This window comes from Spea bombifrons, chromosome 3 (genome assembly GCF_027358695.1).
Source record: "Spea bombifrons isolate aSpeBom1 chromosome 3, aSpeBom1.2.pri, whole genome shotgun sequence".
Classification (NCBI taxonomy): domain Eukaryota; kingdom Metazoa; phylum Chordata; class Amphibia; order Anura; family Pelobatidae; genus Spea; species Spea bombifrons.
In genome coordinates, this window is record NC_071089.1 from 42,026,903 (window position 1) to 42,047,134 (window position 20,232).

The 20,232-nt window shown below is 39.5% G+C and overlaps 1 protein-coding gene across 2 annotated transcripts in view; it reads right to left on the reverse strand.

Moving 5' to 3' along the window:
• PEX3 (peroxisomal biogenesis factor 3) overlaps window positions 1-20,232 on the reverse strand; it is a 122,921-nt gene that overhangs the window by 74,573 nt on the left and 28,116 nt on the right. For both annotated transcript variants that reach the window (XM_053460880.1, XM_053460879.1), the window contains exons 5-6: window positions 18,972-19,015; window positions 2,457-2,581 (exon numbers count right to left, since the gene is read on the reverse strand). In XM_053460880.1, the coding sequence (XP_053316855.1) occupies window positions 2,457-2,581; window positions 18,972-19,015 (169 nt within the window). The remainder of the gene's footprint in view (window positions 1-2,456; window positions 2,582-18,971; window positions 19,016-20,232) is intronic.

The following is a 20,232-nucleotide window of genomic DNA, read 5'->3' on the forward strand; positions in this document are numbered from 1 at the left end:
AATAATACCCAGCCTTCGATGTGTTTCTTTTTGCCTGTCTGTACCTTCTTACCTGTCAATATGCATTGTGGGGTACAAACAGAGCCTCTGGTATCCCATGCAGCTGGGCTCCTACCTGACATGCTTACCCAATCACTGACACAGTGTGATATATAAGTAATGTATGTAATATAACACACATGTAGTATTGTGCTATTGAGGAGACTTTGGAGATTCACATTTTGTATTTCATTAAGCTAACATTTGAAAAAAACATAATCATTTATTTTGATGCTGTGTTTGTTGTGTAAGAATAGGGCTGCAACTAACGATTATTTTAATAATCGATTAGTTGGCCGATTATTTTTTCGATTAATCGATTAATCGGATAAAAAAAATGAATGTAAATTTTTCATTTATTTAAAATAATTTACTAAACAAATGATGTTAAATACAAACAGCAGAATAAAAAAACTTTGATAATACATTTCTTGTCTTTATTTCCCAACCAGCCCCCCAATATATGCACATTTGAGCCCAGGCTTGCTATGCTGCCTCCCAGACATGCCATGCTGCCCCCCCACATATGCCACGCTGCCTACCACAGCACTCCACACTGCCTCCCACATATACCACTCCACGCTGCCTCCCACATCTGCCACTCCACGCTGCCTCCCACATATACCACGCTGCCTCCCACATCTGCCACTCCACTCTACCCCCCACATGCCACTGTACCTGATACGCCTTATACCCCCTGAAACACCACTCCATCCTCCCCAGACATGCCACCCTGCCCTCCCCACATGTGCCACGCCATGCTGCCTCCCACATCTGCCACGCCACAATGCCTCCCACATATGCCACGCTGCCTCCCACATCTGCCACTCCACGCTGCCTCCCACATCTGCCACTGTGCCTGATACGCCTTATATCCCCTGATACCCCACTCCATCCTCCCCAGACATGCCACCCTGCCTCCCAGACATGCCACTTCTCTACCCCCAGATATGCCTTATACACCCTGATACACCACTCCGTCCTCCCCAGACATGCCACACTGCCCTCCCCACATATGCCTTATATACTGTATATGCCTTATACCCCCAGATATGTCACTTCACTGCCCCCAGGATTTAGATTCCCCTAAATTAACCCTAAACTCCCCATTAACCATAACTGCCCCTAAATTAACCCTTAACACCCCCTTAACCACAGCATCCCCTAAATTAACCCTAAAGACCCCATCAACCACAGCATCCCCTAAATTAACCCTAAACACACCATTAACCACAACTGCCTCAAATTAACCCCAAACACCCCATTAACCACAGCTGCTCCTAAATTAACCCTAAACACCCTATTAACACAACTGCCCCTAAATTAACCCTAAACACCCCACTAACCATAACTGCCCCTAAATTAACCCCCACCTCCCCTAACTTTCAGTAGCCCAGAATCTTGTAATACCTTTTTTATTGGACTAACAGTATTTAAAATAATAGACGAGCTTTCGGGAGTCCTCCCTTTGTCAAGTCAAAAGCATTTCTGACCAAGCAAGTGAAAAACACAGTTTAAAACAGTTTAAAACTGACCAGTACATGTTCTGATACAGGGTTAAAACAGGGGTTAAAATAACAAGATAGAGAATTTGCAGACAAAAAACTAAGAGGGTCGTAAATATATATATAATGTGTGTGTATATATACACACATACTTACAGTTAGATGAGTGTCACAGCCATGTGGTTCTGGCCTGGAGAAGGAAGGGGCGGGGCCAGTTGTCACAGTGATTACAGGGAGGGGGAGTAAGTAGGAGCTGCTGCTGTGAGACGGTGAGTCAGACTAAACGGATTATATAATGAGGGGGATTTTTCAGAGCGTTTGCTCTGAAAAAACCCTCATTTTATAATCGATAATAATCGATTCAACTAATCGATAATGAAATTCGTTGCCAACGAATTTCATTATCGATTATTATCGATTTTATCGATTAGTTGTTGCAGCCCTATGTAAGAAGAAATAAAAATTGCTAAAAACATATTTAAAAGTTGTTTGTGACTCATAGGCTTAACCAAAAGAAAAACGTTTGCTGGTTTTACTGCCCAAATGTGAGCTTTTTAAGGAAGTATATGCTTTTGTTATTTATTCTGATACCTACTACCAGTTTTACCATATAACTTACCACCGTATTAGTACTAATTTTCACTTATACTCAGGGGATATTGTAGTTTTTATTTATTTTAACAAACCCTTTTTCTATTTTAATATAATACATTTGTTCTATTTTTATGTACCATAGGCTTCATATCATGTCACATGGAGCAAATTTCACCTGGCAATATGTACCTTTTAGTTAACTCTCTCATTTCAACATTTATTTTGCTACATTATAAAAAGGGTCAATTGAAATGTGTTTTCTTATACTACTCAAAAAGTTATATATAAAGTTTCACTTTAACTTGATGCTCTACTTACAGTGCCATGTTTTCCCACCAAGGAATTATCCAGATAGATATATCCACCAAGAATATTCAGCTGAACACGAAGGAGTAAAACAAGCATGCACGTACTGTAAACAGCAACTATGCTTCTGGTGAAACCTGATAGAAAAACAATATTTAAGGAATCATTAAGAATGTTGTTTTTTTATCACATGTTCTGAACACCTGCAAACATTTTTGGTAAAGAAAAAAAGCTCTGTGACGTTTTAACATCACTGCATTATTTTAATAAAAAGGCCTACAGCCTAAGCTTCACCATAGAATAACAGTAAAAAGTAAATTTTCATTAATTCAATTATTTTAATCATCTGCTTTTTCACAAACAAGCAGAATTTTTTCTGATACTTTTAAAGTTCATACACCAATTAGGGATGCACCGATATATAGGTGGCCGAAAATATATCATCCGCAGGGGCCAGGCTGCTTACCTGTGCGTTGGTCGCACAGTGTGCGAACAGCGTCTCTTGTACCGGCCAGGAGAAGCAGGAACCCAGTGGAGTCATGTGAATGCACATTACATGACTCTGCTCCGTTCCTTCTTCCCCTGGTGGCTGGAAAAGAGAAATGCCTCGCGCAGCAACACAGAAGGAAGCAGCAGGTTCCATGCAGAAGTCTGCGAGCGAGAGATCTGCAGTTCAGGTAAGGGGGTGGGTGGTGGTGTATGAGCAAGTATGAATGAATGAGTATATTAATGAGTGAATGAGTGTGTGATAGCATGGATGTGTAAGTGTATGGGGGGGTAGCATGGCATAGGGAGCCTGTAATCACACTCCTATCATGCCCAGGTTCTAGGATGTACTGGCTGCCTGGTCATGATAGGAGTGTGATTTCTGTTAGCAATATATATATATATATATATATATATATATATATATATATATATAATATTGCTGTTGATATATACACACACACACACACACACACACACACGTAGTTACCATCTCTAAGGTCTTCTTTTTAAATAATGCAATGATGCTCCATTAGGGTCAACTTCAGTCTTTAATGACTTTCATCAGGACACGAATGAATATGCAAACAAATCATATATTTATAGTATAAGCCAACTTAAACAATTAACGAATTAACTAAATCAAAAAAGACTTACCACACCTGTCCAGTGAATGTGAAGCTGGATGTCGGCGTGTTGAACTACCCTGTGCACATGTATAAAGCATCATAACATTGCCGACACTCAGAGATACGTCTGAGCATCGGTTATCATAACGAAAAAGGTGTAGTGAACATAGCGATGCAGGATATTAGTTCCGTGCTGTGTTTGAGAATATAATATGGTGAATGGTAATAAAAAAATATAAAAAGGTGATAGTACCTTATAATTCTAATTAAATAGGTAAATACAGTAATTATAAATGATTACATGTGACCAATTTTATAAGTAAATGTGATGTGCAAAATAATAAACACAGCACAATACAAAACCAGTGTGAAAAAATACAGCGTTAAAGCATTCTGATGGCCATTACAAAATTGTCCTGTCGATCTTAATCCGACCATATATATATATATTGTAAACATAATAAAATGTATTCTATTAAAAACATATTTAAACATATTTAAAAAAAAAAACATCCATTGAACCTATTCAGCAGTATTATATTATTCCTACTGTATCATAACACATTATATACCGTATTTACTAGATTAAAAGATGACCCCGATTATAAGACGGCCCCCCAAAATTTGAATATTAATTTAGGAAAAAAAGAAAAAGCCTGAATATAAGACGACCCTATAGAAAAAAGTTTTACCAGTAAATATTAATTCATGTAAACTATGTAAACAATTTTTTTAAAATAAAAGCTGTGATTGAGAAAAATATTTTGTTTTTATTTCCTTTTATTTTCCAACCTGCCCCCCCCAAGTTATGCAAATCTGCCCCCAGGCTTGCCACTCTGCCCCAGAAATGCCTCATACCCCCTAATATGCCACTGTGCCCCATGATATGCCTTTTAACCCTCTATATGCCACTGTGCCTCCAGAAATGCCTTATACCCCATATGCCACTCTGGCATTTAGGGGGTTAAAAGGCATATTATGGGGCAGAGTGGCATATAGGGAGGTATAAGGCATTTCAGGAGGCAGAGGGCATATAGAGGGTTAAAAGGCATTTCTGGAGGCAGAGTGGCATTAAGGGGGTTAAAAGGCATTTCATAGAGCACTCTACCTCCGGAAATAATGCCTTATGCCCCCCATTTAACCCCCCCCCCAAAAAAATTAACGGTGCTTCTGACTCCTGGTAGACGTCTACGCGATTCACGTAGGCAACTTCTGCTGCAGCCGGAAGGAGGTGCGGTTAGCAGCGGGGGTTCTCTGCGTCCATCGCGCAGACTTTCCCTGACTGTCAGAGAGAATTTCCCGCACCGGCTGCAGTGGAAGTTGTCTACGCGAATCGCGCGTAATGGACGTCTACACGCTGCCCCGGCTACACACCGGGTCTGATTATAAGACGAGGGACGAGGGAAAAAACCTTGTCTTATAATCGAGCAAATACGGTATTTTTCATTTTCAAAGCTACAACATTTATAGCTACACTAACATATATAAGGCAAATATTTAAATTTCTTAATCAGTTATTAAAGCCCGTTATGATAATCTCAAGCTTATAACTAAGTACCATCACCACTTTATACCATTTTTATGGTATAAAAAAATTAAATAGTCTCCTAAAGACTATATAGTGGCTCCTCTAACTGTCCATATCATTATCAGTGTCGTCGCAAATCAAGCCATATTTAAAAACATAAATATAACAACCGTTGCCAACACTTCCACAGTTGCCATATTGTTTGTTCTTAGTGCTATAACTCTCAACTGGATCTATTTTAACCAGGAGATCTCATAGATTTTTATTTCTTTTAAACCTCATCATGGGTGTTCTTTGAAATACCGTTGGTAAGGTACTATCTTTAGACAACATGTACTACTGCCTAGATTGTAAGTTCTTGTACAAATCAATCTTGGTTCCTTTACAGTAGTTGCATCCTTAGATTCATGTTTTGCTTTTTCCAAGGCAGCAGATGTTTGTTCTTCAGTGTATCCTCTTCTTAGGAACTTGTTTTGCATTTCTTTCAATTGTATCTGCATATTGTCCTCATCAGAATTATTCCGTATCACTCTTATGAATTGGGAATATGGCAATGATTGTATCAGATGTCTGGGGTGAGCACTGTTGGCGTGCAGGATGGTGTTCCTGGCAGTGGATTTGGTATATAGAGTATAGTTGAGTAGGCCATTATCAACTTATATTTCCAGACTTTATTTGTTCTGATCTGGGACGTCCCCTTTATTGGTGTTGATAATGAATTACCGTATTTGCTCGATTATAAGACGACCCCGATTATAAGACGACCCCCCAAAATCAAAATATTAATTTAGGAAAAAAACAAAAAGCCTGAATATAAGACTACCCTATAGGGAAAAAGTTTTACCAGTAAATATTAATTAATGTAAATTATTTTCATGTTTAATAAAAGCTATGATTGAGAAAAATATATTTTTTAAATTTCCTTTTATTTGCCAACCTGCCCCCCCAGTTATGCCACTCTGCCCCCAGAAATGCTTTATACCCCCCTATTTGCCACTCTGCCCCATGATATGCCTTATACCCCTGTATGCCACTCTGGCATATAGGGGGTTAAAAGGCATATCATGGGGCTGAGTGGCATATAGGGGGGTATAAAGCATTTCTGGAGGTATATAGGCATATCATGGGGCTGAGTGGCATATAGGGGGTTAAAATGCATTTCTGGAGGTCCAGAAATGCATTTTAACCCCCTATATGCCACTCAGCCCCATGATATGCCTTTTAACCCAGCATGTACTGGCTGCCTTGGCTTGATAGGAGTGTGATTGCTGTTAGCAGTTTGATATATATATATATATATCAAACTGCTAACAGCAATCACACTCCTATCAAGCCAAGGCAGCCAGTACATGCTGGAACCTGGGGATGATAGCAGTGGGATTACAGCCTCCATATGCCATGCTACAACCCCCACCCCCCTTACACATCCATGCTATCACACACACACTCACACTCATTCACAAACATTTAAATACTCATTCATTCCCTTAATCACACACACTCCACACATACTCAAAAACCCTCCCCCACCCCCTCACCTGAACTGCAGATCTCCCACTCGCAGACTTCTGCAGGGGCCCGGCTGTAGCAACTTCTCTGGCCCCGCCCTCAGAGGAGGGAGGGGGGAGATAGAGTTCTGTGAGGACGCTGCAAGCTTCCTGCCCTGCTTCTAACAGAAGAGACGCTGCTCGCGACCGGTAAGCAGCATGGCGCCAGCATTTTTTTGGGGTCTGATTAGAAGACGACCCCGATTATAAGACGAGGGGTATTTTTCAGAGCATTTGCTCTGGAAAAAACCTCGTCTTATAATCGAGCAAATACGGTAATGTGTGCCACACATTTCTCAGCTTCCTCTACTGTTCATTGCTGTAAAATCTAAATATCATCAATATAACGAAAATACTTAATGATTTGTTATTTATGTGTGGTCAACCAATGATGTTTCTCAATTTCATATACAAGAGCATTTGCATATATTGGGGCCAAAACTGCTCCCATAGAAGTCCCGGATATTTGCATGTACCAATCAGTTTCAAACCTGAAATAATTCAACTGTAAAGTCAGCATTTATAGTCCCAATGTAACTTCAAGGGGTGGGCCTGTGTACAGATCGGAAAGCATTAACAGCCGGCACATTGCTTCCACGCCTTGCTCATGGGGAATCACAGTATAAAGATTTCTAACCTCAACGGACATTAACACTATGCCCGTCATATTCCCCTTCATTTCCTTCAGCTGTGTTATTAAGGTGCCTGTATCTGTTAGAATTGAAAGTCCAACCATTTGGCTACCGGTTCCAAGATCCTGCCAATGGTCAATACTATTGGACGTCCTGGTGGATGTTGTAAATCCTTGTGTATCTTTGGTAATGTGTACAGGACTGGAGTCCTTGGGTGTGTTGCCAACAGGAAATTACATTCTTCTATTGTAATATAATCCATTTGAAGTCCCAGATTTAGAATTTCTTCCAATTTTTGTCTGACTGTATTTGTTGGATCTCCGGAAATTTTCCTGTATGTACAAATGTCTGCTAATTGTGTTTTAATTTCTTTAGCATATTCCGAATAGTCTTGTATTACAATACCACCACCCTTGTCGGCCGGGCGAATTGCCACAGTGTTGTCTTTGCTTAGTGTCTTCAAAGCATTCTGTTCTTTTCTAGTTAGATTATTAGTATGTTTCTTTTGATGCTGTAAAGTTTTAATTACTTTGGTTTTCACACTATTTAAAAAGGTTTTGATAGATGCTTGGGTGGGGGAGGGTGAAATTTACTTTTCGGTTTACACATAATTGCTTTTTCTAGATTTGGAGGAGTCTCCTCTTTATTGTCTTTATAAAAATCTTTTAGCCGCATATTGCGACCAAACTGATGCAATTCTATGTTCAGTTGAAAGGGATTAGTGGATTTGGATGGTACAAATGAGAGGCCTTTTGCCAACAAATTAATTTCATCATTACTTAAGGCACGGCTAGACAGAGGTGTTACCTCCTCAATGGGGGAGCGACCTTTGCCCCTGGCGTTTGCTTGTCCTCTGGCTCCTCCTCGTACGCCGTTGTCTCTTGCCTGGCTCCTGTTGGTAATACCTTCTGGAGTCTCTTGATTTGGTACCCCTAAAAAAACATTGGTGTTACTGTGTGATGAAATTTCTGCATCAGATGCCGATTCTCCGGAGGTGATGTCAATAGTAGTAACTCTGGGTTTGATTATCTTCTTGTGGGGTCGGAAGGGTCTACCCCTTTCACCAACGAGCCATCTATAGACTCTGTGATCTTGATAGTCAGCCTTTACTTTCTCTGTTTTTTGCCGCTTGAATTTAATTAATTAATTTTTATACCGTGCAGTCTCCTTTGTTTTCTTCAGTATGGTAGTAACTCCTTCTGCTGAAGACAACCCCACAGCATGTTTTTGTTCCAACTCTGCAATTTTTTGTCTTGTTGTGATTAAGTTCGTTTTTACATCTTTAATTATTATCAGCATCAAATCCAGGGAGCACTTATTAAGCACAGCAGTCTAGTCTTTACAGACTTGAGGTTTTATTCTACCAATAGTGGGTATATTGCTTACTCGGAATCCCCTTGGAATTTGTTTAGACTTGTAATAGCCTGAGAGGAATAAACCGTGTAGGTCGAGGTCTATTACTTTTTTTTTCTTCCATCTCAGTAGCTGTCTTTAGTATTGTTATCAGGTAAATCCAAAGAGGTTGTATCCCATAGGATTTCCTGTGCCTCATCGTCTGTGAAACATAATGTGTCTGCCTGGGTTGCTATAGCAGCCCTGCTTATAATATATTCCAGCAGTCAATTCAACAAAAAAATGCATAAATCCAGTAAAGTCCCAATGCTTTAGTTGCCAAATGGGGGTGCTAGTAATAAAAGAAGCTGCCACTTCTTTAATATTATTCAAAGTCCAATAGTATACTACTAGTATCGTAGTACTTACAATCTAGGCAGTAGTACATTAACCAGTAGTATCAAGAGGAATTGTAACATGTTGTCTAAAGATAGTACCTTACCAACGGTATTTCAAAGAACACCCATGATGAGGTTTAAAAGAAATACAAATCTATGAGATCTCCTGGTTAAAATAGATCCAGTTGAGAGTTATAGCACTAACAACAAACAATATGGCAACTGTGGAAGTGTTAGATGTCTGGGTTGCGTGACTTGTAGCCACATGGTCCCAAGTAAATCATTTGCTCATCCACATACTGGAAAAGTATTCCAAATAAGATATAGAACATGCAAGACCAATTTTGTAATCTATAAAATTCAATGGAGCAAAAAATAGGAAGGTAAAAGAAGAACAATAAAAACAGCAATAAAATGTCCGAAAGTAAACTTGGACGAAATAAAATGTCCTAAAATGCACTTGGTGAAATCAAAGTCCTATAAATAGCAGCAGCCCACTCGCCAAGGTTTCCTCTTCTTGGCTTGATAAATAACTTGGAGGTCACAGGAGATATTGGTTGCGCGTAGTGGAGAAGAAAGTCACAGTAATATAATATGTGGCTGGCACCTTGTGGTAAAGAGTTAAGGAATGGGTACTCACATTTTTGGGGGACTTATGCAACTAGTCCCACAATACTTGCATGGGCGATACAATCCTCGCCTGGGGATATCTTTAGCAGCAGTCCTGTATAGTTCTTTAAATCTTTTTAAAGCTTTTAAGGAAGAAGAAGTCTTTAGTTTAAACAGAAATAGTGAAACCAACGAGAATATCTCTAAAACAAACCTCAAACCTAAATCAATATTTTACCCTCAACATTATAAATCCGGCGCTATAGAGACTTTCGAAAAACGTGCCATTAACGATTTAGAAAAAATAAGAAAAAGTAAATACGATTATAACAACTTCACCATAAAAGAGAAAAAAAATACTAAGCGAACTATATAATCATTAAGCCCGCTGATAAAGGTGGGGGGTTGGTAATTTTAAATAAAATACAATACGAAAAAGAAGATTACGGACAACTGAACGATATTAAAGTTTATAAAAAAACTGAAAAGCAACCCAGTTGAACAAATAAAAACAAATTTAAAGAACCTTTTAGAAACTGGATTAGAAAATGTTTTTATTTCTAAAAATGAAGTAAGCTACATAGCCAACCCCAACCCTGTAACCCCTGTAATCTATTTTTTTACCCCAAATCCATAAAGATGAGAAAACCCCCCTCTGGGCGCCCCATTGCATCAGGAGTAAATTCTATCCTTTCAAACCTATCAGAATTCATAGATATTATTCTCCAACCAGTCGTAAAAAAGTGTCACGATCCGTATGCGAGCTGGTAAGCGAAAGGTTCCTAATCGCAAAAAACACCAATCCACACAGGACAAAAATCCAGGCGAGGTACAATAGGGCACGAGCGGAGGCAGAGTCGAAAAAACAAGCAAGGGTTAAAGGCAGGCAGCAAATTGTCAATGGTCGGTAAGCGAGAATAGGGTCTGGTACACAAAGGGTCAAAACACAGAGAATGCTTCAGTATAGGAATCTAACTTCAACTGATACTTCAGCAAAGGATACTGGGACTGAAGCGTCTAAATACGTTCAAATTTGGCGCCAAGATGACGTCAGCATATGAAACTTGTTGCTATGCCAACGGTGGAGCGTGTCCTACGTTTCACTTGATTCTGCCGTAGTGATGTCCGGATCATGAACGAATCGTTCATTTGATCCGGTTCTTTTTAGTGATCTGGATGAGTCGGTTCACTAGACTGAACGATTCGTTTGTAGCGGTTCAGTCTGTGAATCATCATGCAGCTGTAACCTGATCCTAGAGCTGTGAGTCATCTGCAGAGCACTCTGGGGTCAGGTTACAGCTCATTAATTCTCACAGGAACGATGACTCATAGAGTCAGAGAGTCGTTCAAAGAGTCGAATGAACCGAAGAGTCGAATGAACCGAAGAGTCGAATGAACTGAAGAGTCGAATGATTCGAATCTTACAGGGATCCGGATCTTACAAGGATCCGAATCTTACAGAGATTCGAATCATTCAGAGAATATCACTGATACCATACTTTTATAAATAAATACATTAATAATGTTCACACTGCCCCCAGGATTTAGATTCCCCTGAGTTTGCCCCCCTTTACCTATAACTGCACCTACAGTTAACTTTATTAAATTAATTAAATTAACCATCAGTCATCAGCATAAAATTAACCCTTATACCCCATCAACCATAACTGCCCCTGAAATTAACCGTAAAGATCCCATTAACCATAACGGCCCCTGAAATTAACCCTAAAGACCCCATTAACCATAACGGCCCCTGAAATTAACCCTAAATACTCCATTAACCATAACTGCCCCTAAATTAATTGCATGTACTCCAGATAAATTACCTAATAAATTGGTATGGTTGATGGGGTCTTTAGTGTTAATTTGGGGGCAGTTATGCTTAATGGGGTGTTTAAGGATAATTTAGGGGCAGTTATGCTTAATGGGGTCTTTAGTGTTAATTTAGGGGCAGTTATGCTTAATGAGGTGTTTAGGGTTAATTTGGGGGCAGTTATGCTTAATGGGTCTTTAGTGTTAATTTAGGGGCAGTTATGCTTAATGAAGTGTTTAGGGTTAATTTGGGGGCAGTTATGCTTAATGGGGTCTTTAGTGTTAATTTAGGGGCATTTATGCTTAATGAGGTGTTTAGGGTTAATTTGGGGGCAGTTATGCTTAATGGGGTGTTTAGGGTTAATTTGGGGGCAGTTATGCTTAATGGGGTCTTTAGTGTTAATTTGGGGGCAGTTATGCTTAATGGGGTCTTTAGTGTTAATTTGGGGGCAGTTATGCTTAATGGGGTGTTTAGGGTTAATTTGGGGCAGTTATGCTTAATGGGGTGTTTAGGGTTAATTTGGGGGCAGTTATGCTTAACGGGGTGTTTAGGGTTAATTTAGGGGCAGTTATGCTTAATGGGGTGTTTAGGGTTAATTTGGGGGCAGTTATGCTTAATGGGGTGTTAAGGGTTAATTTTAGGGGCAGTCATGGTTGATGGGGTGTTTAGGGTTAATTTAATTAATTTAATAAAGTTAGCTTAAGGTGCAGTTGCAGGTAAAGGGGAATGTAAATCCTGGGGGCAGTGATTATTAATGTATTTATTTATAACAGTATGGTGACATTCTCTTAATGATTAGAATGCCAATGAAGGCAGAGAGTCGTTCAAAGATCCGGATCTTACAATGATCCGGATCTTACAATGATCCGGATCTTACAATGATCCGGATCTTACAGTGATCCGGATCTTACAGTGATCCGGATCACTGTAAGATTCGGATCCCTGTAAGATCCGAATCTTTGAACGACTCTCTGCCTTCATTGACATCCCTGGAGGCAGGGGGGAGGATTCATAATGAAAGGGGCGGGGCCAATCGTTAGTGTGCCTGCACGGAGTTACTGGAAAACAGTAACTCCGTGCAGACACACTGAGTGATCCGAAGATCCGGATCATGAATCGGATCATTTCAGTGAACGAATCGAAATGATCCGAACTTCCCATCACTATTCTGCCGGCAGCTAGAGAGAGACGCGTCTCCCTGGCAACGGAGCGAGCGCCCCCTCCCTCCTGTTAACCTCCGGCTGCAGCTGCGTGGGAGTGTAGCTGGAGAGGCCCTGCTTGCTGCTGTGTCAGTAAGCCGGGAAGGAGCAGAGACGTCAGCGTGGGAACGATGGCGGGGGTAAGTACTTGATTAATGACAAAAAGACAAAAGCATATCTGAAAGACACGATTAATTTACTGCAAATATTAGACAATTTTATGTGGGAACCCCTTTTTATTTTGGTCACGTGTGACGTACAATCTTTATACACTATTATCCGTAACGATTTAGGTTGTCAAGCTGTAAAAAACATAATTGAAACAAATGAGGATTTTTCTGCTAATTTTATAGATTTTATTACTGAAGCTATTTTATTAATTTTAGAAAATAACTATTTTTGGTTTGATGATTCCTTTTATCTGCAACTTACAGGCACTGCTATGGGAACCAAGTTTGCACCAAGTTATGTCAATCTATTCATGGCGAACTGGGAAAATGAGATGATCTGGACTAATAACCAGTGGAGTGCAAACTTGGTTACCTATAGCAGGTATATAGACGATATATTTTTTTTATCTGGGATGGAACCAAACCTGATTTAAATGATTTTTTAAAAAATTTAAATACTAATAATAGGGTGTCACCTACAGCGAGGTAGGAGACAGTGGTCCAGGTAGGACACAAGGTACGGATAAGTACAAGCCGAGGTCGGGGTACCAGAGATCACGAAATATGAATGACAAGCCGAGGTCAGGAATACAGAGGTCAGGAGAAACGAACAACAAGCCGGGGTCAATAACAGAAAACACGAACCAGAACGCGCACTAAGGAGTAACACTATAGGAATAGGTACGACCATCAGAGGGCAAGGTCTGAATGTCCACTGGGAGTTTATAAAGGATGAGGAAGTGACTAGGCACCAATTGGAGCTATTGGCGCCAAAATTTGAACAGGCTGATGTCACTTCCTGTTTGGTGGAATCCAGCAGCCATCTTGAGTGTGGCTAGACCGTAGCCTATAAGTATAGGTGCCTGCGGTTCTGGGTCTAACCACCAGAGGGCGTGTGGGGGTAGATGGAGGTCTTCCTCTCCTCCGTGGAGGTTGCTGTGGCTGGTGGCTAGCAGAAAGGGGTCTCCCTCTCCTCTGTGGAGGCTGCTGTGGCTGCATTTTTATAAAAATATAAATAATTAGTTTTTTACTGACTATTCAAAATTAAGTTTTTTTTTACGATGGACATCATATGTCAGATGTGTATATACTTTGTAAATTACTTTATTTCCTGTTATTTTTATTGTACCTGATATTTTTAAACATGTAAATTTTTACTGATGATGTCATCAGCCACACCCCTTACTTATGATGTCATTTTGGCACAATTTTACACAGTTTGAATTTACTATATAAGGATTTCAGTGCCAGGAGCTCTTTTAGACACTCTGAGGAAGCCTATTTAGTAGGTGAAACACGTACGTGCTATTTTTATTGACCTTTTAATGGTTTTTAACCAGAAAGCTGAAAATAAATGTTTTTTTAAAAAACCATTCTTTTCTGCTCATGGTATCCTTTTAATGTTTTAAACACGCAAGTTTATATGTTTATCATTCCACCTACGCCAGAAGGTGTGAGCAATCCATTTATTGCTCACCATATTGTGAGTATATAGTGAACTGTTTTTATTTGTTTTATTCATTTTACATATACAGACAGCACTATGCCTATTTCTGTTTACCTTTTTATGTTTACCTTATCCTGAGATCCAAAAAAAGAACTAGGACTGCTGCTAAAGATATCCCCAGGCGAGGATTGTATCGCCCATGCAAGTATTGTGGGACTAATTGCTTAAGTCCCAGAAAAACGTGAGTACCCATTCCTTAACTCTTTACCACACGGTGCAAGCCACACATTATATTACTGTGACTTTCTTCTCCTCTACGCGCAACCAATATCTCCTGTGACCTCCTATAAAATTCAATGGCCCTGTGGTTTGGCATACATAGGGAAGACAGAATGCACTTTGGGAGAGAGAATTAGGGGCCACCATTCCAGTATACGGGTGGTTTACAGAGATGGGAATTCAGATAAGCCGGTGGCGAAACACTTCCTTCATAATCAACACCCATTATCATCTTTGCACTTCATAGGGATTGACCATGTTCCGGAATCTAGAAGAGGGGGAGATAGAGGCAAAATATTACTGCAACGAGAGACATTTTGGATCTTTCATTTGCAAACCATGGCACCTGCCGGTTTAAATGAGAAATTTACGTTCTCTTCTTTTCTTTAGGAAGCATTGAACATTACCTTGCAATCCTTTAACCCCTACAACGGTTGTTATATTTATGTTTTTAAATATGGCTGGATTTGCGACGACACTGATAATGATATGGACAGTTAGAGGAGCCACTATATAGTCCTTAGGAGACTATTTAAAGTTTTAGACACTTTTGTTATATAAAAATGGTATAAAGTGGTGATGGTACTTAGTTATAAACTTGAGATTATCATAACAGGCTTTAATAACTGATTAAGAAATTTAAATATTTGCCTTATATATGTTAGTGTAGCTTTAAATGTTGCAGCTTTGAAAATGAAAAAAATATATATAATGCGTTATTATGATACAATAGGAATAATATACTACTACTGAATAGGTAACTTTGTTTATATATTCAGCAGTCCAATGGATGTTTTTAAAAAAATATGTTTAAATATGTTAGAATATGTTTTTAATACTTAGAATACAGTTTATTATGTCTACAATATATATATGGTCGGATTAAGATCGACTGGACAATTTTGTAATTATAATGATGGCCATCAGAATGCTTTAACACTATTTTTTCACACTGGTTTTGTATTTTGCTGTGTTTATTATTTTGCACATCACATTTACTTATAAAATTGGTCACATGTAATCATTTATAATTACTGTATTTACCTATTTAATATTTAGGATCATAAGGTGCTATCACCTTTTTATATTTTTTTTATTATCATTTACCATATTATATTTTTCAAACACGGCACAGAACTAATATCCTGCATCACTATGTTCACTACACTTTTGGATTCACGCGTCGTTATGATAACCGATGCTCAGAAGTGTCGACAATGTTATGACGCTTTATACATGCGCACAGAGTAGTTCAACATGCCGACATCCAAGCTACACATTCACTGCACAGGTGTGGTAAGTCTTGTTTCATTTAGTTAATTAGTGAATTGTTTAAATTGGCTTATACTATAAATGTATCATTTGTTTGCATATTCATTTGTGTCCTGATGAAAGTCATTAAAGACTGAAACGTTGACCCTAATGGAGCATCATTGCATTATTTAAAAGAAAGACCTGCGTGCTGGTAACTACTGGTGTGTTTTTGTATGTTACCAAGCACCAGGTTGCAAGAAATTGGTTGGTGTGCAGTAGTATACTATTGGACTTTGTGTGTGTGTGTATATATATATATATATATATATATATATATATATATAATTGTTAACCAGTACATGCTAGAACCTGGGCATGATAGGAGTGTGAATGCTGTTAACATTATTTATAGTTATATATATCTAGTAATATACATATATATATATATATATATATATATATATATATATATATAGTAATATATATCTAGTAACATATATATATTGTTATTTACATTTTTTGTTTTACTTGTCCTTTTTCGAAACACAAAGTTATCACTACATGTGGCAGTTCTGTGTCCCTGACAGGCTTACCAAACAGAATGCATATTATACTAACGTGTGAGTACTTCAAAATAGTTACCTTCGGTAATAGCTCCACGCCCAACAATTCAAACCATTGTTTGACTGCTTTAAGAAACAAATGAGGGGCAGGAAAGCACACCTTTGAAATCAACAGAAGTTTCTTTCTGTGCATTCACATGGTGTGGTGGTCCCATCAGATCCTCTTGCAAGATCCAGTACTTGAGTTGACTAGCGGTGAGTATATCACATGCCGCCAGAAGAGGTTGTACACATCTCCTTCATAGAAAATACCTGGGGGGCAGGCAGATGCATAAGATGGGATTGTAAAGATCTCTCCATACATGTGGTCTCTGAAAAACTTAAAGTGCATTTAATGGCTGGAGTGTCCACTTAAACAAAATGCTGTACATAAAGGACACTCTAGCCATCATATATACTTTAATGCATATGACACCTGTGTGGTCCATTTCACTTGGTGGCCTTTTGTAAATTCAGAGAGGTATTCTACAGAATCCCTTCAAATGCATTTGCCTCTTTTACCACCATCCAGCTCTTTTGCTTGCAGGATTTGTGTTAAGCATAACACATCCCCTGCTACCTGTACCCACGTGGCACTGTCTGTTAGCTTCATCACTCCCATTGAAATCAAGCTTTAAGCAGCCAATCAGTTAAGAGAAAATGGGACTATGTAGGGAGTGTTTTGCTGCAGTTTCTTATTAACCCCTTAGGGACCAGGCTATTTATTTTTTATACCCTTTATGACCAATGCTGTGTTAACACTTTTGCAGTGCTCATGTTTAGCTGTTAATTTTTTCCTCACCTATTTAGTGTATCCACACATGTTATATATTGTTTTTTTCAGGACAGGAAGGGCTTTCTTCAGATACCATTTATTGATCATATCATCAATTTTTCTATAAAAATAAATAATAAAATATGATGAAAACTTGAAAAAAGCTGTTTTTCTCATTTTTATTTGAAAAATCTTCAGCTCATCTACAAGTGCAATGAAAAAACCTGCAAAATAGATTTTGCTATTTGTCCTGAGTTTAGAAATACTCAATGTTTATACTTTTTTTTTTTTTTTTTTTGCAAGTTATAGGGCAATAAGTACAAGTAGCGTTTTTCTATTTTAAAGCCATTTTTTTAAAATCTGCTCATTCTGCCCCATGTTCTATTTGGGACATCTTTGAAGCTGGCCACTCCAATTTACCCCATCAAACCATATATTTATGAAAACTAGACACCCCAGGATATTTCAAATGGTGGTATTTAACCCCTTTCCATGCACTAATTTTATCACCAGCCTCTGCCAAAATGATGTGATGGTATTTTTTAGTGTTTTTTCACGGTGTGAATTTACAGCTCCTGGTATATGTCACTGTCAAACAACACCCCAATATGTGTTCAGCAACATCTCTTGAGTATAGTGATACCAGGTGTCTGGGCAGACCAGAAAACCCACCCCAAGCACCTCGAGCCTTTAATCGCTCCTACATGCAGCTTCAGTGAAGGGAGCTGATTTTTGCTTGGATCCTCACCTGCCACAACATTCCCCTGCTGCCCGATCATTCCATGAGATCGACAGTACAGCGTTAACTACTTAAATACTGCTAAGTAAAGGGCTATCGCTATCCAGTACCAAAATAACCAGGCAAGACTAGTCTTTAGGTACAACAAAAGGAATAACTGATTTATTTTAGACACAGACGGCTCGATATATCCAGCAAAACACACATTAACATAAAACAAGATACTAGGATAGAAACCACCCCCTAAATCTGCATCCCAGAGACAACAGGAGCAGTAAAGGAATTAACAATACAAAAGGAATAACTGGCACCACTAAGTCTGGGAGATAAAGAGCACACATTATCTTTATTACATTATCTCTCAGACCTTAGTGTGCCGTGTGCAAACTTTTACAAAAAAAGGCAATAATATAATTTTTTATTAATAACGCAATAAAGAGTTTCATGTCACTGGGTAACATTAACTGAGGGGTACAATCCATGAAACTAGCGACATCCTAGAGTCCAGCAAAGTCCTGGGACCCTAGGAACTGTCACACTGCCCCCCTTGTGTATTGATGCTGCCAGCAGTATGGGGTCTGCACATCACTTACAGCCACCCTGTGCCATGCCCCCCCTTACACATCCATGCTATCACACACACACACTCATTCATTCATATACTCACAGATTCATTCCCTTAATCACACATACTCATTAATACACCCTCCCCCTTACCTGCACTGCAGCTCTCTGTGCCGCTCGCAGACTTCCACAGGGAACGCTGCTTCCCTCTGCGTTGTTCGCATTCAGTGCGAGCAACTTCTCTTGTACTGTAGAGAGGAAGCAGGAATTGAGCAGAGTCGTGTGTGTGACGTAAATTCACGTGACTCTGCTGAGTTCCGCTTCCCCATGCGCAAAAAAAAAACCTTAATCATTTAATAGCAGGCATAAACTGCTTGTATCCTCTGGCTGGTGTGTGCGTGTATATTTCCCTGTGGAAAAGTATAAGCTATTTCTAATAACAGTTACATAACAGTGAAAAAAAGTATGAAACTTGGTCTGGCTTCTCCAAACACCTAAAGGGTTAAACTTCACAATTTACTTACTCAGAATTTTCAGATCCTCCCATATTTCAATTTTGTTTGCAGGCCTGTAAAACACAATTTATTATATAAGTAGCATTTAGTAAAAAAAACAAAAAACAAAAAAACAATAGGAAATCACACTGTCAGGCATCACCTAGAGTCCCACAGACCGCAAGGCGTGGCCGCCCCTTTAAGAGGCCCAGCTGGACTTAAAATCACTATCATCACCTAGTTCTGTTCTGGACTGAACCCCTCCTCTCTCACCTGGCCTCATCATCAGGCTTTAAAAGATCAACCTCACCTCCAGCCCAGGATCTGGTTGTTGTTTTTGCTTCTGGATGCGCTGTGAGTATTTGCCTGATTTCCTGGACTTTGACCTCTGCTCTGATACCTCGTTTCTGAACCTACACCGCCTGACTGTGACCTTGGAACTGCTTTTGACTATGCTATTTGCCTTTGCCCCTTATACTGGAACTGTGACCTCGTTTATGAACCTATGCTGCCTGCCTTTGACCTTGGAACTGCTTTTGACTACGCTACTTGCCTTTGCCCTTTGTACTGGAACTGTGATTTCGTTTATGAATCTACACTGACTGCCTTTGTCCTTGGCACTGTTTAATTAACTACACTGCCGTCTTTCGTTGGGACTGTATGTTTTATTATTGGTTGCACATTAAAACACCTCGCTTACCAAATCTGCGCTACGCTCCGTCCCTGTTTCTGACATAACAACCAGATCATATCATGGAGCCTGCAGAGATGGTAGGAGTTTTGTCTACCCTCACCCAACAAGTAACCCTCTTGTCCCAGACGGTGCATGGCTATGCTGAATTAAAGGAGAAATTACATCAAGCCCCGGAACCTGTATATCCGGAACCTAAAGTCCCGTTACCTGACTTTTTCACAGGAGATCACCTCCAGTTCAGAAGTTTTATTAACTCATGTCGTCTGCTTTTTTCTCTGAAGCCCAGGACCTATGCTACAGAGTATGTAAAGGTCCGCACTGTGATTGCTCTGCTCAGAGGGGAACCTATGTCTTGGGCCCACAATCTGTTAGAGACCAACAATCCGGCACTTACTGACTTGTCCTCTTTTCTGGCTGCTTTTGCAACACTTTATGAGGACCCCAACGAGCTTCCACAGCTGTATCAGCAATCTGGGCACTAAAGCAGCGCAAACGTGATGTGGAGGAATACACTGCAGAGTTTCGACGCTGGGCAGGAGAGACTGGCTGGAATGACCCTGCACTGAAATTCCATTACCGCCAAGGACTTTCCACTCA